This window comes from Larimichthys crocea, chromosome IX (assembly GCF_000972845.2).
Source record: "Larimichthys crocea isolate SSNF chromosome IX, L_crocea_2.0, whole genome shotgun sequence".
Lineage (NCBI taxonomy): Eukaryota > Metazoa > Chordata > Actinopteri > Sciaenidae > Larimichthys > Larimichthys crocea.
This window is the reverse complement of record NC_040019.1, coordinates 12,569,566-12,588,939: the sequence shown is the minus strand read 5'-3', so window position 1 is coordinate 12,588,939 and position 19,374 is coordinate 12,569,566. Positions and strand designations below refer to the sequence as shown.

At 42.4% G+C, this 19,374-nt stretch overlaps 1 protein-coding gene across 1 annotated transcript; it reads right to left on the bottom strand.

The window, feature by feature from the left end:
• Positions 1-2,515: 2,515 nt before the first annotated feature.
• LOC113746462 (uncharacterized) lies at positions 2,516-18,978 on the bottom strand. The gene is given in 4 exon segments (XM_027282239.1): positions 2,516-2,603; positions 2,605-5,257; positions 16,907-17,172; positions 18,773-18,978. Coding segments are annotated over 4 exon segments (3,213 nt in total).
• Positions 18,979-19,374: the final 396 nt, after the last annotated feature.

Below are 19,374 nucleotides of genomic sequence, written 5' to 3'. Positions count from 1 at the left end.
GAATACATGCTAATGTTAACATGTAATGTTAAAGGCTAATGTTAATGCTAGCACGTCAATGCTAGTCACTCATTTTTAGCATTAAAATACATGCAATGTTAACATGTAATGTTAATATGCTAATGTTAATTGCTTAGCGCATTGTCTGTCTGAAATGATAATGACAGCAGAGCACTAGCGTGTTACAAATACATTAGCCACTAAGTATTATATACATGCCAATGCTAACATGCTAATGTTAATTGATTACTATAAGCCACTAAGAATTAAATACATGCTCATTGATAACAGGCTAATGCTAGCATGCTAATGTTAACTGCTAGCACGTTAATGCTAGCCACTCATTTTCATCAGTAAGAAACATGTTAATTGCTAGCACGTCAGAGACAGCAGAGCAGCAGCTCATTAGCGCTAGCTGTAAAGACATGCTAACGGGTATCATTAGCGGCAATGCTAAAATTAATGCAAATGCTAACATACTAATAACATTAGCCACTAAAAATTAAGACATGGTAGTTAACATGCAATGTCAATTGCTTGCGGGGCAGCGCTAGCTGCTCCTGTGTCTAAATAAACATGTTAAAAATGACTATGGAGGTGTGCTTTTTGACTACAGACCCCGGGCAACAGCCCACTCGTCACTCTCAAAATTTCTGCGGGAATTTTCTAGTTATTATTATTTTTCTTCTTCCGTACATTTTTCGGCATCTAACTACTCCTACAAATTTTGTCCCACAAAAATAAAAATTATACCACTAGAGTCAGCTCTCATGCCATTCCAGCCATGTACTTTTCTCAATTCTACTATTAAATTCTACAAATTATTCAACTTTTTCGCAAATATTGTTCCCTATAAAATGCATACACAAACTTCAATCATTCTACAAAACTTTTACAAACATTCACATTTTCAACAACTCTACTATTACTACACAGACTTCATTCAAATGGTACACAAACTCTCAACATTAAACTCGGATTAACTTTTTTTCAAAACTTTTGTGAGTGATGACATCACTAGCTACTCTAGCTACTCTAGCACTCCTCTGGGAAGAGTGACAAAACGACCAGTGAAAAAATAAAACGTTTCGACTATGGTGGCCTCAAATGCACAGCACAGACATGATTACCTCTCAAACGTAGGAAAATTCGAGGCGGTCGCAGTGATAACACTGTTGAAGCTGTCTCTGTTATAGTTTTGGCTCGCTGATCGACTACTCCCCCCCACAGCTTCATAGACCTCCCATGCATTTTGGAGGCAGAGATTGCAGCCATTTAGTAGTTCTTGGCACTAATTTGAACTTGTCTGTCTAAAATGGCAGACAGAGACAGCAGAGCAGCTAGCACGTTAGCGCTAGGCATACCTTATAGGTGGTTATAAACAACCTTATAGGTTGTTTTTGGCCACCTTCGAGGGGGATCATTCAGACATATACTGTGCATCTCAGGGGACAGACAGAGCATGCAGCACCGTGACTAATTACTCTGACCTGCAGCTCACCCTGGTTGCTTGGCAACCTCAAGCATGCCTTTGACTTTTTTGAAGTCTCTGTATGATATCAGACTATCAAGACTACATTTTTAATGTCGGCCATTTTATCCTTGTCTCTCGCAGACACAAACACAGACACATAGAGAGACAGACACACCACACACAGGCAGACAGACAGGCAGACGCACACACACACACACACACACACACACACACACACCACACACAGACAGAACAACACACATGCACGCACACACACACACACACACAGGACAAGTTTTTCAAAATAAGAGTCCCTTCGAATTAAGAGCCCAGTAAAAAGGCAATAATGACACAGCTTGTTGTAATAATACTGAATTTTCTGAGCAGTGTCAGTAATAATGTATGGGGGCGACGGGGCCAGAGTCCACCTTAGGGTCTATCCCTCTCTCCAGGTGCTGCCTGCCAATTGGTTAATGGACTGGTGGATCAGCTATAAATGGCTGCCGCTGGATTCATTCGTTCTCTTCTCTTGACCCGACTCCCAACTGCACCAGGCTGTATTGTATTGATTGTGTTGTGCTCTGTGAAATTGTATAAGTCTGATTTTGCAGACCAGGTAGTAGTAGGGGTGAGTAGCTCTTTTGGTTTATCTCCTTTTTTCTCCTGTTTATTTTATAGGGAGGCAGGTCAGGACCCTGTATTTTTTTTTCTTTGTTTTGGTTAGGTAAGTTAGCTTTTGATCAGATTGTTTTGTTTATTGTTTTGGGCCATGCTCACCCTGAATCATTAAAACCTACCACTTTGGAAATAACAATAATAATAGTAATAATTGAATAAATGATCTTTCGTTGGACTGCATTTCTGTGACCTTGGTTATTCTTGGGAGTGGGGGAAAGAGGGCGCACCCTATACACATACATACACACACACACACACACACACATATATATATATATATATATAAACACCTTGGTGGTGCAGCTTGGACACATTCTCAGTGGTGAACCCAGGGTCACGGGGTGTTTTTCGGGTCTTAGATCATCAGACACCCTCACCTGGGCGACCCAGCCGGGGCTGATCAGACCCTGGCTTGTGTCCAAGCAGCGCACTAAACCATGTCTCGCCTCTTTATCCACAGCCACCTATAGGCTTTCTCGGCTACCTCACTGATGTTTCAGGTAGCTTACCACTCTTGCACCCCCCTGATTCCAAGGAGCCTGAGTATTCGGTGCAGGCTCTGTCCTGGGAATTCCCTGCAGCCAACCTCGATCGGCTCACAGCGGGCCCTCCACCTGTTAAGCCTGCAGTCCTCCACCAGATCCAGATATTTTGCCTTCTTTCTTTCGTAAGCTGCCTCAATCCGGTCTTCCCAGGGGACTGTTAGTTCCAGTAAAACCACTTGCTTCGAACTCTCCGATGTTAAGACCATATCTGGCCTGAGTGTTGTGCTGGTAATGTGCTCTGGAAACTTCAATTGCCTCCCCAGGTCCACCTTCAGCTGCCAGTCGCCTGCTGTTGATAAGAGACCAGCAGGGACCTTTAGCTGTGACTGAGGTTTCTCACCCGCCCTGACGAAAGCGATGTTTGGCCTTGCTGGGGGCTGGTGCTTACTTTGCTGAATTCCAGCACAGATGGTGTCAGCTACTGCCTTCAGCACCTGGTCATGGCGCCATCGGTACCTCCCCTCTCCCAGTGCTTTCGGGCAGCAGCTCAGGATGTGTTCCAACGATCCTTTTGCAGGGCACAGTGGACATGATGGTGTTTCTTCCAGACCCCAGCAATGCAGATTTGATGAACTCCGGAGGACATCATACACTAACTGGATCAGGAACTTGAGTCTTGCTGGCTCTGACCTCCAAAGTTCTGACCAGGTGATGTTCCGAGTCAGTGCATGGTCCCAATTGGTCCATGCCCCCTGTTGGCGCATGGCCACAGTCTTGCTGCTGCGCACCTCCCCCTGGATCATCTGCCGTCCATCCCTCCCCTGGGCTCTGTCATAGCGTGGTGTTTTATGGCAGCCGAGTCCCGCTCGCCCAACCGCTACCGAGCCTACTAGCACACCATGCCGCAACCTTGCTTCTGCCAGCTGGACTGCCTCCTGCGCTCGCCACTTTCTTCCAGTCCTGACCTCTATGCCTGCAGAGGAGACTCTGGTGTTGGATGAGTCTCTGTACAGTAACACCTCCCTGGCTCTTGCTACTTTGAACTCCTCTGTCAGGCCTGAGAATGGGAGCTGTAGTTTGTTGGTGGGCCCATACAGGGTGATGCAGCTCAGGCTCTTTGGCAGGCCTAGCCACCTGCGCAGGAACTGGTTGATGTTTCGCTCCAATGCCTCCACCGTTGTTATTGGGACGTAGTACATCATCAGTGGCCACAAAAGCCTTTGCAGGATGCCATGCTGATATATCCAGGCTTTAAACTTCCCTGGGAGACCTGACCTGTCCACCGCAGCAAGCCAGGTCTTAAGCTCTGTGTGCATAGCTTTGATCGCTGCTGTGTCTCTCAGAGTGGCATTGAAGATCTTCCCCAAGCTCTTCACCGGCTTCTCTGTCAGGGTTGGGATTTGAAGACCGTTCATGTGGAAGCGAAACTTGTCCTCCACTTTCCCCTTCCTCAGCACAAGGGACCTGCACTTGGCTGGCTTGAATGTCATTTCCACCCACGATGTTAGTCTTTCCAGACCTTTAAGGAGCCAGCGGCACCCTGGTACTGATGTCGCTGTGACTGTTAGGTCATCCATAAAGGTACTGATTGGCGGTTGGCGAATGCCAGATCTAGAGAGAGGTCCTCTGCATTCCACTTCTGCCGCCTTGACAAGCATGGTCATCGCCAGATCAAACAGCGTCACTGATATGGTGCAACCGATGACGATGCCTTTTTCTAGTCGATGCCATGCCGAAGTTATTGATCCCGATGTGAATCTCATACTGAAACTGTTATAATAGTCCTGTATGAGATCTGTGATCTTCTGCGGAACATGGTGGGTGGTCAAGGCCTTAGTCACCAGCTTGTGGGGAACTGATCTGTAGGCGTTTGCCAGGTCAAGCCAGATGACTGACAAATCTCCTCGATTTTCTCTTGCCTCTCGGATCAGCTGGGTAACCACTCCAGTATGTTCAACACAGCCTGGCATGCCTGGAACTCCCCCCTTCTGCACGCTGGTGTCAATGTAGGAATTCTTCAGTAGGAAATCGGTCATGCGGTTGGCAAGAATCTTGAAAAAGATCTTGCCCTCTACGCTGAGCAGTGAGATGGTTTGGAACTGCGAGATGTCACTTGCGTTTTCCTCCTTCGGTATCCAGACACCTTTGGCATGCCTCCACTGCTTGGCTACCCTGCCTCTTCGCCATACTACCCTGATGATCCTCCACAGCCTCTGCAGCAGTCTCAGGCAGTGCTTGTATACTTTGTACGGCACCCCACTCGACCCTGGTGCTGCGCTGGTCCGTGCAGCCCTGACTGTGTTCCTGACCTCTGCCAGCGTTGGCTCTTTGGTGTTAAATTGGCTGGTGGGTAGAGGTGGTATAATTAGCTCTTTGCAAGGGCCAAGGTCTTCCTCCCTATGCCTGTCGTTGTAGGTTTCAGAGAGATGGCGGTTGATGTCGTCTTCTGGGCACATAAGGGTCCCACTCCGCTTCTGCCCTAGCAACCTCCTTGTGAACCCAAAAGGGTTAGCTATGAAGGCAGTGCGCTTGCGGGCCCTTTCTCTACCCTTCCTCTTGTGCCATTCAGTGCAACGTAGGGAGATGAGCTTCTTCCTGAGGATGTCACACTTTGATACATCTGAATTTTTTTGTGCGCAAGAGTTTCTGGGTTTTGGTGTACGCCAAGTTTCAGTAGGAAATCCACGCAAGTATTTGTACATGAGGCCCCATGTCCACATAGCAAACACCTCATGCATTAGAATGCTCCTGTGGAAATGTCTGGGTTAAGGCTGGCTGTGGTCCTTTGATTTTCTCTCATCTCTCTATCTGTAATGATAGGGGGGGGGAAATCAAGTTATAAAATAATCTGACAAACTCAAGGTGAGAAAGAAAAGGTTTGGGGGATGACTGTGGTTATCTTTTTCAAATATCAGCCCTCACTTTTAAATTATGTAAGACCACCAAATCAATTTACAGCTGCATGTGTTAGTACCCTACCCCATAGTCCACACACTTACAATGCTTATTCTAAGTGTTTCTGTTTTTTTTTGTACTGAATCTTGATCTCTTGTGCTGCAGTAGTCTATTTAGGAGGAAATAGGAAACAAGCAGCCACCCATAGCAGTCCATAAATGTTAATTAAATTGTCTGTTTCATCTTGAGACATGATCACATGGCTTCATTATGTAGGATGTGTGAGTGTGTTTCTTTGTATGTGTTAGTTAGGGCCAGTGGGGTAAGCAGGATCACATGATTTGTACAAGCAAGTGAAGGCTAAATGGATTTTTTTTAGAACGTGAAGCCAATGAAATTAACCTTCTCCTCTGCATTTGTGCAAGGCCACTAAGTCCCTACCTTATGAGAGAGAGAGAGAGAGAGAGAGAGCAGGGGAACAATGCTGCTGTGTTTCTGTGTCTCTATTCTTTTTTTCTTGGGGGGAGGGGGGAGGGGGGGGGTAGTTTGTTCCACAGAAGAGGAGCCTGATAGCTGAAAGCCAATCCCAATCTACTCTTGGAAACTATAGAAACCACAAGGAACCCATCATTCTGAGAGTGCAGTGTTTTAGAGGGGTAGCAAGGTACTTACTATGAGCTATTTTAGATATGATGGTGCCTGACCATGAAGAGCTTTGTAAGTAAGGAGAAGAATTTTAAATTCTATTTTAGATTTAACAGGTAGCCAATGCAAGGAAACCAAAATGGGAGAGATGTGATCTCTGATCTTGGTTCCTGTCAGAACACGTGCAGCAGCATTCTGAATTAACTGCAAAGTCCTAAGAGACTTATTGGAACATCCTGATAACAATGACTTACAAGTTTTTTTGTTTTTATGCAACTGCTTGATATGTTACGTGAGTGGAAAAATGCAGTCCTTGAAATTTGTTTTATGTGGACAAGGACAAATCCTGATCAAAAACAACTCCAAGATTCTTTACAGTGGAGCTGGAGGCCAGGGTGATCCCATCTAAAGTAACTAAGTCTCTAGAAAGAGAGTTTCTGAGGTGTTTGGGTCCAATTACAAGAACTTAAGTTTTGTCTGAATTTAACAGTGAATATCTTACTGCAAAGGCAATGCTACAGATGTTGCTGCAGTGTTAAAACAAGTTTGTCCATTTTCATTAAGTGGCAGACTTCATTTTGCTGTATTTTATTAAAAATTTTAATGCATTTTAAATGCAGTATTTATCTTAAAATTTGTACAAGCCTTGTTCAAAAAGTCAATAAAGATGATACAACAGTTAAATGGCTGATTTATTTTGTTTTGACCACAGAGTACAATTAGTGTTTTCGTACTGTGTTTTTCCTTAATATGTATGTTAGTTCGTCACAACATCTTTGTGTCCACTGTACATTTGCATGCATGCATTATGGGACATTTATAAACTGCTATAGTCAGCCTATAAATCATGCTAGCACATGCAATCCATGCTCCCTGAACGCCTTTAGATTTTTTCCACACCGGAGTAAATGTAAGAAGAAGCAACCCTCATGGTTTCTTCATTTCCAATATCAGAAAGGCAGAGAATTGTCATCATTAGAATGAAGTATGTTTCTTAAAAACATGACATAATGTAATGAAAGCTAGTCCTTTGTGACAGCCTTCTTGTTCTCGTGCTTGAAGAGGTAGCACGACAACAACATTCATCAACACTGGATGTTTGATGAAATGACAGCTAATTAAGATAAATACTGAATGATTTACAGATAACTGGATTATATTGAATGTACAGTATTTTTGTTTACATGTTGAATGACTTGAGACCTTGTTGGTGAGCAAATTAAGAAAACAATCTATATTTGTTGTTATAAATGGTAAGTGGACCGTACTTATATAGCGCCTGTCTAGTCTTCTGACCACTACACAACATATCTTTTTCACCCAGTCACACACATTCATACACTGATGGCATTGGCTGCCATGCAAAGTGCCAGCTGCTCATCGGTTTTTGGGAGCTAACCATTCATACACATTCACACAGCCTTCAGAAGCAATTTGGGGTTCAGTATCTTGCCCAAGTACACTTTGACATGCAGACTGGAGGAGCCGTAGATATAACCACCAATCATCTTATTAGTGGAGTAGTGGTTATTAGTGGCCTACCTCAACCAAGTAATTTAATTGGACAAGAGTCATTCCATGAGTGCTGTATAGAGCACAACAGCACTGGGACATTTAACTACATGTATCCCTCTGCTTTACAACAGTCATCATCTATCTTTGATTGTAACAAAGTTTGCACTGCAGAGATGAACAGATTTTCATAAGTAGTTTGAAAACACTAAAGTACGGTGGCCGGGAACCCTCAATGCTGCAAATAAAAGAAATGCTGCAAACAAAAAGAAACAGTGCTGCAAATAAAAAAGAAACGCAGCTGCAAATAAAAGAAACAGCGCTGCAAATAAAAAGAAACGCTGAAAACAAAAAACTCCACAACAGAAGTGAATTACCGGGAACTATTATTGCCGGTGCACCTGTAGTTTTTTATGTAAATAAAGAAGAAGAACTACATTAGCGTATTGCATTCACTTGAAAAAAAAATTAATTAGACACCTGATCTCGTAATTACGAGATAAGGAAAGGTGCCTTATTGGCCACTGCACTTCGGTAAAGTTAGAAAGATATTGGCACTTCCGGGATCAATAACTCTTAATTGAAACGTTGACAAAGCGTCTTCATGGTCGTCTTCATTGTTTTCTGACAACTGCTTCTACTTCTACAGCTACTTCTGGGGTGATTTTCAAGTTCTTTTACTGTACCGTACTGGTTTGTACTTTACCGTACAAACTGATGTAGTCGAGCACTAGATTTTAAAGTGTAGATAGCATTACCGCAGTATTGTATCATATTAAAGTTATTGATTAATATTCCTAATAAAAATTCCCAGAAATTATGAAAAGTCCTGGTAAACACTAATGTTGTTGGTGTGGTTCCGAGGATGGCTTGTTGTGATGAACGTTAGGTTGTAACTCGTTGTCTGTCTTACTACGATTGAAAATATGCGTGTTTTGTGTTTTAACAATGTTTCAATTAAGAGTTATTAATCCCGGAAGCGGAAGTGCCAATATCTTTCTAACTTTACAGTGCAGTGGCCAATAAGGCACCTTTCCTTATCTCGTAATTACGAGATCAGGTGTCTAAATTAATTTTTTTCAAGTGAATCCAATACGCTTCCGTACTTCTTCACTCACATAAAAAACTACAGGTACACCAGCAATAATAGTCCCCGGTAATTAAATTCTGTTGTGGAGTTTTGTTTGCAGCGTTTCTTTTTATTTGCAGCGCTGTTTCTTTTTGTTTGCAGCGTTTCTTTTATTTGCAGCATTGAGGGTTCCTGGCCACCGTAGTAAAGGATGAACCATTGACTGCCCACTAGTACTGCTGAATATGAATAATAAGCCTAACTGTCAGTAATCAATACACAACCATTAATCAAAGCAATAACTAACAGCAGTCAATATCAGACACCCTTGTCATAGTTAAAAGTTACCTTGTGTTTCTGTAGTGTTGACAAAACATTCAAAACTCATTTATAATATATAACATATTAGCAGTTTGAAATAAACTAAAACTCACTTCACGGTGATGAAAAAAACAGAACATATGCTTCAATTTACACATTCATCTCCAAACTGTAGAAGTGCATTGTTCAGCAGATACGTTGACACAGCAAGTTCACCATTCCCATCACCTCCCACCCACCCATAGGTTTATAGGATATAAAGCACACTTGGGGAGTGTCTGTCCGTCCATCCGTCCTATTGATCATCTCTAAAAACTACTCTAAGATCAGAACCCTCCAGTTTTCAGTGAAGTGTGGGTTAATGCTCTGGATGAGATCATAGATCTGGGCTACCAGTCCTCTACGGTCCGATTTCAGTTCAGGAATATATTTGTGTGGGGGTAGCCTGATGCCATTGTGGGTTCTTCAGCAGAGAATCAATCAGAGAGCGATGACGTTTTAGTTGTTTTATTTCAGTTCACAACACAGTCACACATCATTCGGTGTCTGTTTGCAGACATACTCTCTGTTTCAGGCTGCCGACAGCTGTGTGTCTCGCTTCGTGTCGTGTTTGGTATTCCTCCTCCAGGTACAGCACACTACTGTGTTAAAAGGAGAGAGTGATTAGCTCAACAGGATACAGGTGTGCCAATCAATCTCACCTGGCGCTGCTCTCCTGAGCCCTCTCCACACCTCTCTCCTGCAGCTGATGCACCACGCCCCCTCCACAAGTCGATATGTGATTTTATGGGCTGTAACCTGTAAGTAAAGGAAGAAATGGTTCTTAGGTAAGTTGTAGATTTGGGATAATTGAGAGAAAGACATAAATATGTCTTCTATATATCAGTTACACATTGACTTGATCCCTCTGTTAAACCACAGACTGAATGTAGGATCAGAACAAGAGGGAGTGAACGTGTGGTTTGACTTAACAGGTGAGAGGATAAGAGGGCCTTTGTAGCCCAAAATGTTTTCTAAATTGAGCCCAAATTCTTATGGATTGCTTATTTGAGATCTAACTATTGCTAATAAGGGGCAAGACCAAATCACTGAGCCTAAGTGATGATGACATGATGAAAGCCCTAATAGCACCCAGTCTGCTTTATCTGCGATTGGATCATCTTCAAACGAGTGAAATAATTTCTGTGTTGCATACCCATTAATAAAAAATCAAATTTGGCAATACAAGTCCTCCAGAGCTCTTTGATCCTTGGAGGTGAGTCTTCTTGATACGACTAGGTTTGTTTGCCCATATGAAAGAAAATTATCAAATGTTTTAAAGAAAGATTTTTTAATTAAAATTGGGATGTTTTAAATTTAAATAAAATTTTTGGCAATAGTATTATTTTAATAAGGTTAATACGACCTGTTACTGACAAAAGGACAGCCATGAAATTTTTCTTAAAGGTAGCAGGGAAAGAGTGAGTGACCTCAAATTCCCAGATATTTAAGGCCATTTTGGACCCTTGTAAAGGGGAGAAAATTAGAGGGAATTTCATCTGCCTTAGAGTTTAGGAGAGAAGTTCGCTCTTTTGCAAATTCAACTTATATCCGGACACCTTTCCAAACTGAGTCAGAATGTCTAGAATGAAGGGGAGTGATGAAGTTGGGTCGGAAACATATAAAAGGAGATCATCTGCATTAAGAGATGTTTTAAACTCTAGGCCCTCCCACTGTATACCTTTTAAAAGTCCTTACAGATTTGCAGTGCAATCGCTAAGGGCTCAATGGCCAATGAAAACAAGAGAGGGGACAGAGGACACCCCTGCCTTGTCCCCCATCTGAGAGGGACGTAACCAGACTGAGTATTATTAGAGACCACAGATGCCAGGGGGTAAGAGTAAAGCAACCTGATCCAGGCTATGAAACCCTCTTTAAAGCCAAACTTTTGAAGACTGAAAAAATAAATGTTCCCACTCGACCCGGTCAAATGCCTTTTCCGTGTCGAGTGAAATTACTACCTCGGGGCATATTGACCGGGCCGAGTGAACAACATTGAATAGTGTTATTAAATTTGAGTAAGAGTGTCGGCCCTGAATGAATCCCGTTTCATCAGGTGAAATGATCAGGGATCACACTCTCTAGGCGCTTAGCCAACACTTTGGATAATATTTATAGTCCACATTTAACAGAGAAATGGGGCGATATGATGTAGAAAAGGGTGGATCTTTATCTTTCTTCACCAATAGAGAGATTGAGGCCTGTCTCAGTGTCATAGGAAGAATACCTAGAGAAAGTGCCTCATTAAATATGGTTTGGAGAGTTGGTGCTAGTAGATGGGCAAACTTTTTATAGAATTCGCATGTAAACCCATCAGGGCCGGGCGACTTATTATTTTGCATAGATTTAACAGCTCTAATAATTTCAGAAACCGAAATGTCTGCGCACAACTTAGTATTTTAATCCTGTGACATACTAGGAATTGTCAGGTTTTCGAAGAAATTGCATGGGAGATCAGAGTCACCACATTCCGCATTCCGATGTATAAAGGTCAGAGTAAAACTGAGAAAAAGTTTGATTTAGTCATCATGATCTGTCAATATATCTCCTGTATGTGATTGCATCTTTGTAATCGAGCGAGCAGCCGCTGCCTGACAAGCTTGCAGCATTAATAGTCTATTCGATTTGTCTCGAAATTAGTAGACATTATATCTGGCTTTCATAATAAGGCATGTTGCCTCATCAGTGGTTAAAAGGTCAAATTCAGTTTGTAGTCTCAAGCAGTGGCGTATCCAGGACATTTTTACCGGGGTGGCCAGGATGGGACGCAAAGCTAGTGTGGGGTGGCCATGGCATCGTGGAGTTTAATGCCATGTACGCAGCCGACCACAATTTAAATCCCAGTCCTTATCTGCATGTCACATACCCTCGGTCTCCCATAATTTCCTGTCTCATAAGTGTTAAATAAAGGTGTCTATTCTGGTAAATTTATATTTCTCAAGTATATCTGATTATTTACTAAAATGTGTTGAGCATAGGGTACACATTTTCTAAGAGCCATTTCCTTGTAGTGGATTAAAGTCCTCATCTCTTCACAAATTAGATTAGATTAGAAAAATCTCAACTGCGCTTAACTCATCCTATAGAATAGAACTATCAGCTCATCATCTGTGTCACCTGTATTGTTACCTGTTTGCTTTACTAATTGAAATGACATCTTGTGGCTATATTAAAACACAGCAATCGAGGAAACAGAATAAACCAAAACTTTTTTGATTTGTTCTTTCCCAGATGTATTTTTAATTAATCACAAGATGGCATTTAAATTAGTAAAGTAAACATGATGGTGACTGAATAGTGGCATTCTATAGGATGCCTTGTGATCTTTGAAAATGTGCAAAAAGTGGTTTTCAGCCCAGACAGTATTCATGTTCCTGATGAAGATATACACTGAAACATTGGCTTTGATTCAGCATAAATGTATTTATTTAAATCAATGCTTAAAAACAATATAATATTAAAACAATGCATTTTCATAAAGTGACTTATGAAAAATGTGCATAAACAATTGTAACATAAACGAAGTACATACTATAAAGCAATGTTATGTAAAACAAAACTCTCATGAACATGCTTAGCCAGACACTGCGGGATCCTCCTCTGGGTGTGGCTGGGTCAGCTGTTGGAATACACAGATATGAAAAAAAAAAAATATATATATATATATATATATATATATAATATATATATAGATATATAATATAGATATATAATATATATATAGAGATAGATATATATATATAATATATATATAGAGAGAGAGAGAGAGAGAGATTTTACACTCACACAATCATACATACAAATGTGTGTGTGTGTGTGTGTGTATTATGCACATTTTTTTATTGTTCTTCTGTCTTTTACAACTGTTTGAACTAATGATGTTTCAGACGGTTATAATTGTATAACTGGAAACACATTCAGCTTTAATGTGAGCCTACATGGAAAATTCAAACTATCCCAGCATGACTTACCATCATGTGCAGGGGGAGCTGACTGCCCTTGCCCTTCATCACTACTGCTGTACCTGGGCAGCTGACATGTTTCCCTGATGCTGCTGGTAGAAGCTGTGGCTGACTCTCACTCTTTTCTCTTTTTATTGAAGAAGTCTGAATATCTCTCTCTCTAAGCTAGCTAGGGCAGCCACTGCATTGTAGTTCGTATTACTCTTTTAGCTGCTACTTAGGACTAGATAAAGTTTTCCTACACATTCAGAGGGAACTACGATAAAAATAAACATTACATTACCATACCTCCGACGGATTTCACCGGTTTATCCAGTAGCTGAAGCTCCTTTCACGGACCTGTTCAGCAGCTGCAGCAGTAACGTTGTGCGTCTCATCGGTCACCCGACACTTGACCTGTCTGGCCATTGACCAAACGCTGAACAGAGATCAGCTGTCACAGCCTCAGTATGACCAATACTGTGATACTTCAGAATGTAAATTTGGCTCTAAATCAGTTGATCGGCTGTCATCATTGATTGACAGCATTTCTCTTGTTTCTCGTGTTGACGAACTTGACCAACTACCTATCAGATCTGGGGTGGCCGCAGGGGTGGCCAATGCCACCCCCCAAAATCGCCACTGGTCTCAAGCGGTCTTTGAGCATATTTCGAGGTGATATCTAGTATTTGTTGGGAGATTTCATGCAGTTTTGAATATTTTCCTCTTTTAAGTGTAGTGGAGTAAGCTATGATTTGTCCACGAATGTATACTTTAGGAGTCTCCTATAGTGTGGCAAATGAAACCTCATGGGAGGTATTTGTCTCTAAGAAAAAATCAATTTCGGATGAAATAAACTCTACAGATTTCTCGTCTGATAGTAGGAGGGGGTTGAGTCTCCCAATTTTGTTTGGGGGAGGGCGATTTGGGAGATCCAGGTCAAATTGGAAGGCACTGTGATCTGATATAACAATACTGGTATATGAGCAAGTCTTGACCTTGGGTAGAAGCCTGTTATACGGGTGTAGGTATGTTGTACATTTGAGAAAAAGGAATAAGTTTTAGTGTGAGGAAACTGAAACCTCCAAACATCCGAAAGGCCACACTGACACATGAAATCACTCACTCCTGCTGACCTAGAAACACTCTGAGGGTTAGTTGACGACCTGTCGAAGGTGACATCCAATACAAGATTGAAATCCCCTCCTATTATGAGATATCCATCTCCAATCTTGGGTATCGTTAGAAATAGTTTTTCAAAAAAATTACTGTCATCGCAGTTTGATGCATACAAGTACTAAAAAAGTATACTAAAATTACAGGACTGCCAAAGTTGTCCAACAACAATCACATCTCGCCCGTCAGATTGCTAATTACTTAAGATATTTTTTTGGCCTTTTTCAAGCTTATTTTTGACAGAGACAGCTGAAGAGTGATAGGAATGTGTGGAGAGAGAGATGGGGAATGACATGTGGCAAAAGGCTGCAGATCGGATTCGAACCCTGGGCCGCTACAGCAAGTTGTACATGGGACGCTCTACCAACTGAGCTAATTGACACCCCTTGCTAATTACTTCTTGTGAGTGAAAGGAAATATTTTTGTTTATTAATATAGCCGTCCCTCTTGCCTTTGAATTAAATTTGGAATGGTACACTTGACCAATCCAGCTTCGTTTGAAGCCAACAACATTGGCATTATATAGGTGGGTTGCTTGTAAAAATACTACATTTACCTGAGACATAACTTTTTGTCTTTTAACCGGGTTATTGAACCCCTTTAACATTCCAAGATATGAACTCGGTGGGGTTATCAGTTACCTTATTACACTGAACAAAAATATAAACGCAACATTTTAGTTTTTGCTCCCATTTTTCATTAGCTGAACTCAGAAATCTAAAACATTTTCTATATACACAAAATAACCATTTCTCTCAAATATTGTTCACAAACCTGTGTAAATCTGTGATAGTGAGAACTTCTCCTTTCCCGAGATAATCCATCCCACCTCACAGGTGTGGCATATCAAGATGCTGATTAGACAGCATGATTATTGCACAGGTGAACCTTAGGCTGGCTACAATAAAAGGCCACTCTGAAATGTGCAGTTTTGTTTTATTTTATTGTTTTATTTGTTGGTCCACTCTTCTTCAATGGCTGTGCGAAGTTGCTGAATATTGGCAGGAACTGGAACACGCTGTCCTATACACCGACCTAGAGCATCCCAAACATGCTCAGTGAGTGACATATCCAGTGAGTATGCTGCAACAATGGGCCTCAGGATCTCGTCACGGTATCTCTGTGCATTCACAATGTCATCAATAAAATGCACCAGTGTTCATCGTCTGCCTGCCCATACCATAACCTCACCGCCACCATGGGCCACTCGATCCACAACATTGACATCAGAAAACCACTCACCCACACCATGCCACATATGCTGCCACAAACCGGGATTCCTCGATAAAGAGAACACCTCTCCAACGTGCCAGACACCATTGAATGTGAGCATTTGCCCACTCAAGTCAGTTACGACGATGAACTGGAATCAGGTCGAGACCCTGATGAGGACGACGAGCATGCAGATGAGTTTCCCTGAAGTGGTTTCTGACAGTTTGTGCAGAAAATCTTTGGTTATGCAAACCGATGGTTGCAGCAGCTGTCTGAGTCGCTGGTCTCAGACGATCTTTGAGGTGAACATGCTGGATGTGGAGGTCCTGGGTTGGTGTGGTTACACGTGGTCTGTGGTTGTGAGGCTGGTTGGATGTACTGCCAAATTCTCTGAAACGCCTTTGGAGACGGCTTATGGTAGAGAAATGAACATTCAATTCACGGGCAACAGCTCTGGTGGAAATTCCTGCTGTCAGCATGCCAATTGCACACTCCCTCAAAACTGGCGACATCTGTGGCATTGTGCTGTGTGATAAAACTGAACATTTCAGAGTGGCCTTTTATTGTGGCCAGCCTAAGGCACATCTGTGCAATAATCATGCTGTCTAATCAGCATCTTTTTTTTTTTTTACACATCTTTTTATTGATTTTTTTGTTCACATACACCAATAATTCACACATACAGTGTATACACAAATTCTTGAGGTAGAAAATGTCATAGGTTGTGCCGCACAGTGTGATGATAACAACAGTGAGCTTAACCTAAGCCAGAACGGCTTCTAAGAACCACAACAAACCCTTAACCCTTCCCACCCACTGCCAAGAAATAGGTAAAATAATCACATAAATAAACCATTACATACTTACATACAAGAAACAAACAAAACAAAACAAAACAAAAAAAAAAAGGAAAAATGGTTGTTGAGATAATAAAAAGTAGAAAGTAGTAAATAATACATAAGGGGGGGCATCTAGTCACTTTCTGGGTGAATAGTAGTTCTGTTTAAGTACCCTAAGAAAGGCTGCCAGGTTTTGTTAAAAGCAATATCAGAACCCGGCCGAGAGAATCTGACTTTCTCAAGTTTGATATGGATGAGGACCTCCCTAAGCCAGCTATTGTGTGAAGGTGGAAGAACTTTCTTCCATTTAAACAAAATAAGGCGTCTGGCCAATAGAGTGGTAAAGGCCAGTACCCGGCGTTTCGATGCATATAGACAAGGTACCATGAGTGGAGGCAAGCCAAACAGGGCCGTATAAGGCTCAGGGTTAAGATCGACTCCAAGCACTGTTGTAAGTGTATCAAAAATCCGGCGCCAAAAGCTGGTGAGGTTCGAACAGGACCAAAACATATGTGTGTGATTAGCAGGTGACTGCTTACATCTATTACAGCTGTCACTGGTACCTGGGTAAATCTTCGCCAATCGGACATTTGTGTAGTGCACTCTGAAAAGAACCTTACATTGAAGTAAGCTGTGCCTGGCACATATAGAGGACGTATGAACTAGCTTGAGGATTTGGTCCCATTGGTCGTCTGAGACTGGAACTCCTATCTCCTGCTCCCAGGTCTGCTTCAGACGAGTTGTTTGTTCAGGGTTAAGGGAGTCAATGGAATTGTAAATCACAGAGATGGAGCGCTTTTGAGCAGGATCAAGGAAAAGCAAGGAGTCAATCAGAGACCCGGGCGGGTGGTTGGGGAAGTGTGGGTAAGCAGTTTGGACAAAGTGCCTGACTTGGAGGAAACGAAAAAGGTGAGCGCAAGGTAATTCAACCTGGCCGCAAGCTCTGTAAAATCGGTAAATGTGTTTTCTTTGTAAAGGTCTTTGACATATAATAAACCTTTGTTTAGCCAGATAGTAAAGGTAGGGTCAGATGAGGAGGGTGGAAATAGATGGTTTTTAACCACCGGGGCCAAAGTCGACGGTTCGTTCAAGCCATGATGTTTACGAAATTGATTCCAGATTTTCAGTGAGTTAGTAACAACAGGGTTCTGTGACACGTTATGGATCTTGAGGGGAAGCTGTGCGGTAAGGAGGGACGGTAAGGAAAACTTTGAGGACCGTAGTTCTGTCAAAGCCCACGATGGGCCTACATCGGCTCCTCTGTCAAGCCAGTGACCAATTTTATTGATATTGCATGCCCAATAATATTGGATAAGATTGGGAAGTGCAAAACTGCCCTGCTTTTTGGGGAGTTGAAGAACAGCTTTTCTAATACGGGGCGGTTTATTCAACCACAGAAACGATGGAATTGTCTGGTCTAGATGCTGAAAGAAGGAACGGCGAATAAAAATCGGAATGTGTTGGAACAAATAGAGAAATCTGGGGAGAATCACCATCTTAACCAGGTTTACTCTGCCAGTTAGGGAGAGAGGTAGGGAGGACCAACGAGTCAGATCTAGCTTGCACTTGTCAATGGGGGCGAAAATTTTTATTAAAAAGGTCCTTGAAAGATGCAGTCACGAATATGCCAAGATATTGAAACCCCTCTGAAACAACTCTAAATAGAAAAGAGGATAGCGGCATCTTCTTAGACAGTTCATTTATAGGAAGAAGTTCACTTTTATTCAAATTTAATTTGTAACCAGAGTATCTGCCGAATTGGATTAAAATGTCTGAGATAACCGGGATAGACGAGGCTGGGTTAGATACATACAATAACAGATCATCGGCATACAGGGACAACTTGTGGGTGACATCATTTCTGGTGATGCCCTCAACTCCCCCCTCCCTCCGAAGCCAGATGGCCAATGGCTCGACAGCTAGAGCAAATAGGAGGGGGGAGAGGGGACACCCCTGTCTGGTGCCCCGACAGAGGGCGAAAGGGGGCAAACTCAAGTTGTTTGTGAGGATATGGGCAGTCGGAGAGTCATAAAGCAGTCTGATCCACGCAATAAAGTCGGAGCCAAAACCAAATTTAGACAGGACACAGTACAGATACTTCCACTCAAACCTGTCAAATGCTTTCTCAGCGTCTAAGGAAATTATCACCTCAGGAGTGACAGGATTGGGGGAGCCGATAATGTTTAGAAGTCTCCTAGTGTTGGACAAAGAGTTCCTTCCAGCCATGAACCCAGTCTGGTCTGTAGAAATTAGGGTAGGTAGGGCTTGCTGCAAATGAGTGGCTAGAACCTTGGCAAGAATCTTTTGGTGCACATTTGAAAGTGAGATGGGCCTGTAGTTAACATCTCTCTTTTTTTAATAAAAGAGAGATGTTGGCTTCTGATAGGGTTGGTGGCAATCTCCCTCTAGTAAAGGATTCATTGTAGACATTAGCCAAATGTGGGGTTATTAGAAACGAATATGCTTTGTAGAATTCTACTACAAACCCATCTGGGCCAGGAGATTTGCCATTCTGTAGCTGCCCAATCGCCTCCTGCACTTCTGCCACTGCAACCGGAGCGCCTAGTTTATCAGCCAGATTGCCATCAACTTTGGGATATGAGAGCTCCTCCAGGGGGTTGTGGCTCTTCCAGATTTCAGGTGCTGCAGTTTTAGCTTGGTGGGCGAGGAGTTTGCCCGCTTTATCTCCCATTTCGAAATAGCGTTGCTTTGTTTTTAACAATTTAGTTTCAACCTTGGATGTTGACAGGAGGTCAAACTCAGCCTGGAGTTTAAGACGCTGGTCATAAAGGGAGGAGGAGTAGGGATGGCGGCATATTGTGTGTCGACACTAACTAGCTGTTCTGAGAGCCAGACCGTCCTTTCCACAGCGGCTTTTTTCTGCCAACAGGGAAACGAGATCGCCTGTCCCCTCAGATAAGCTTTACACGCCTCCCAAAGAGTGCTTTTTGTAACATCTGGGGTGTCGTTCGCCTGAAAAAAATTAACTATTTCCTCCTGAAAAAAAGTTTTAAAACGTGAATTATTCAGTAAAAAGTGCGAAAGTTTCCACTGAGTATGTGGAGGACTGTGGTTCGGAAAGTTTATG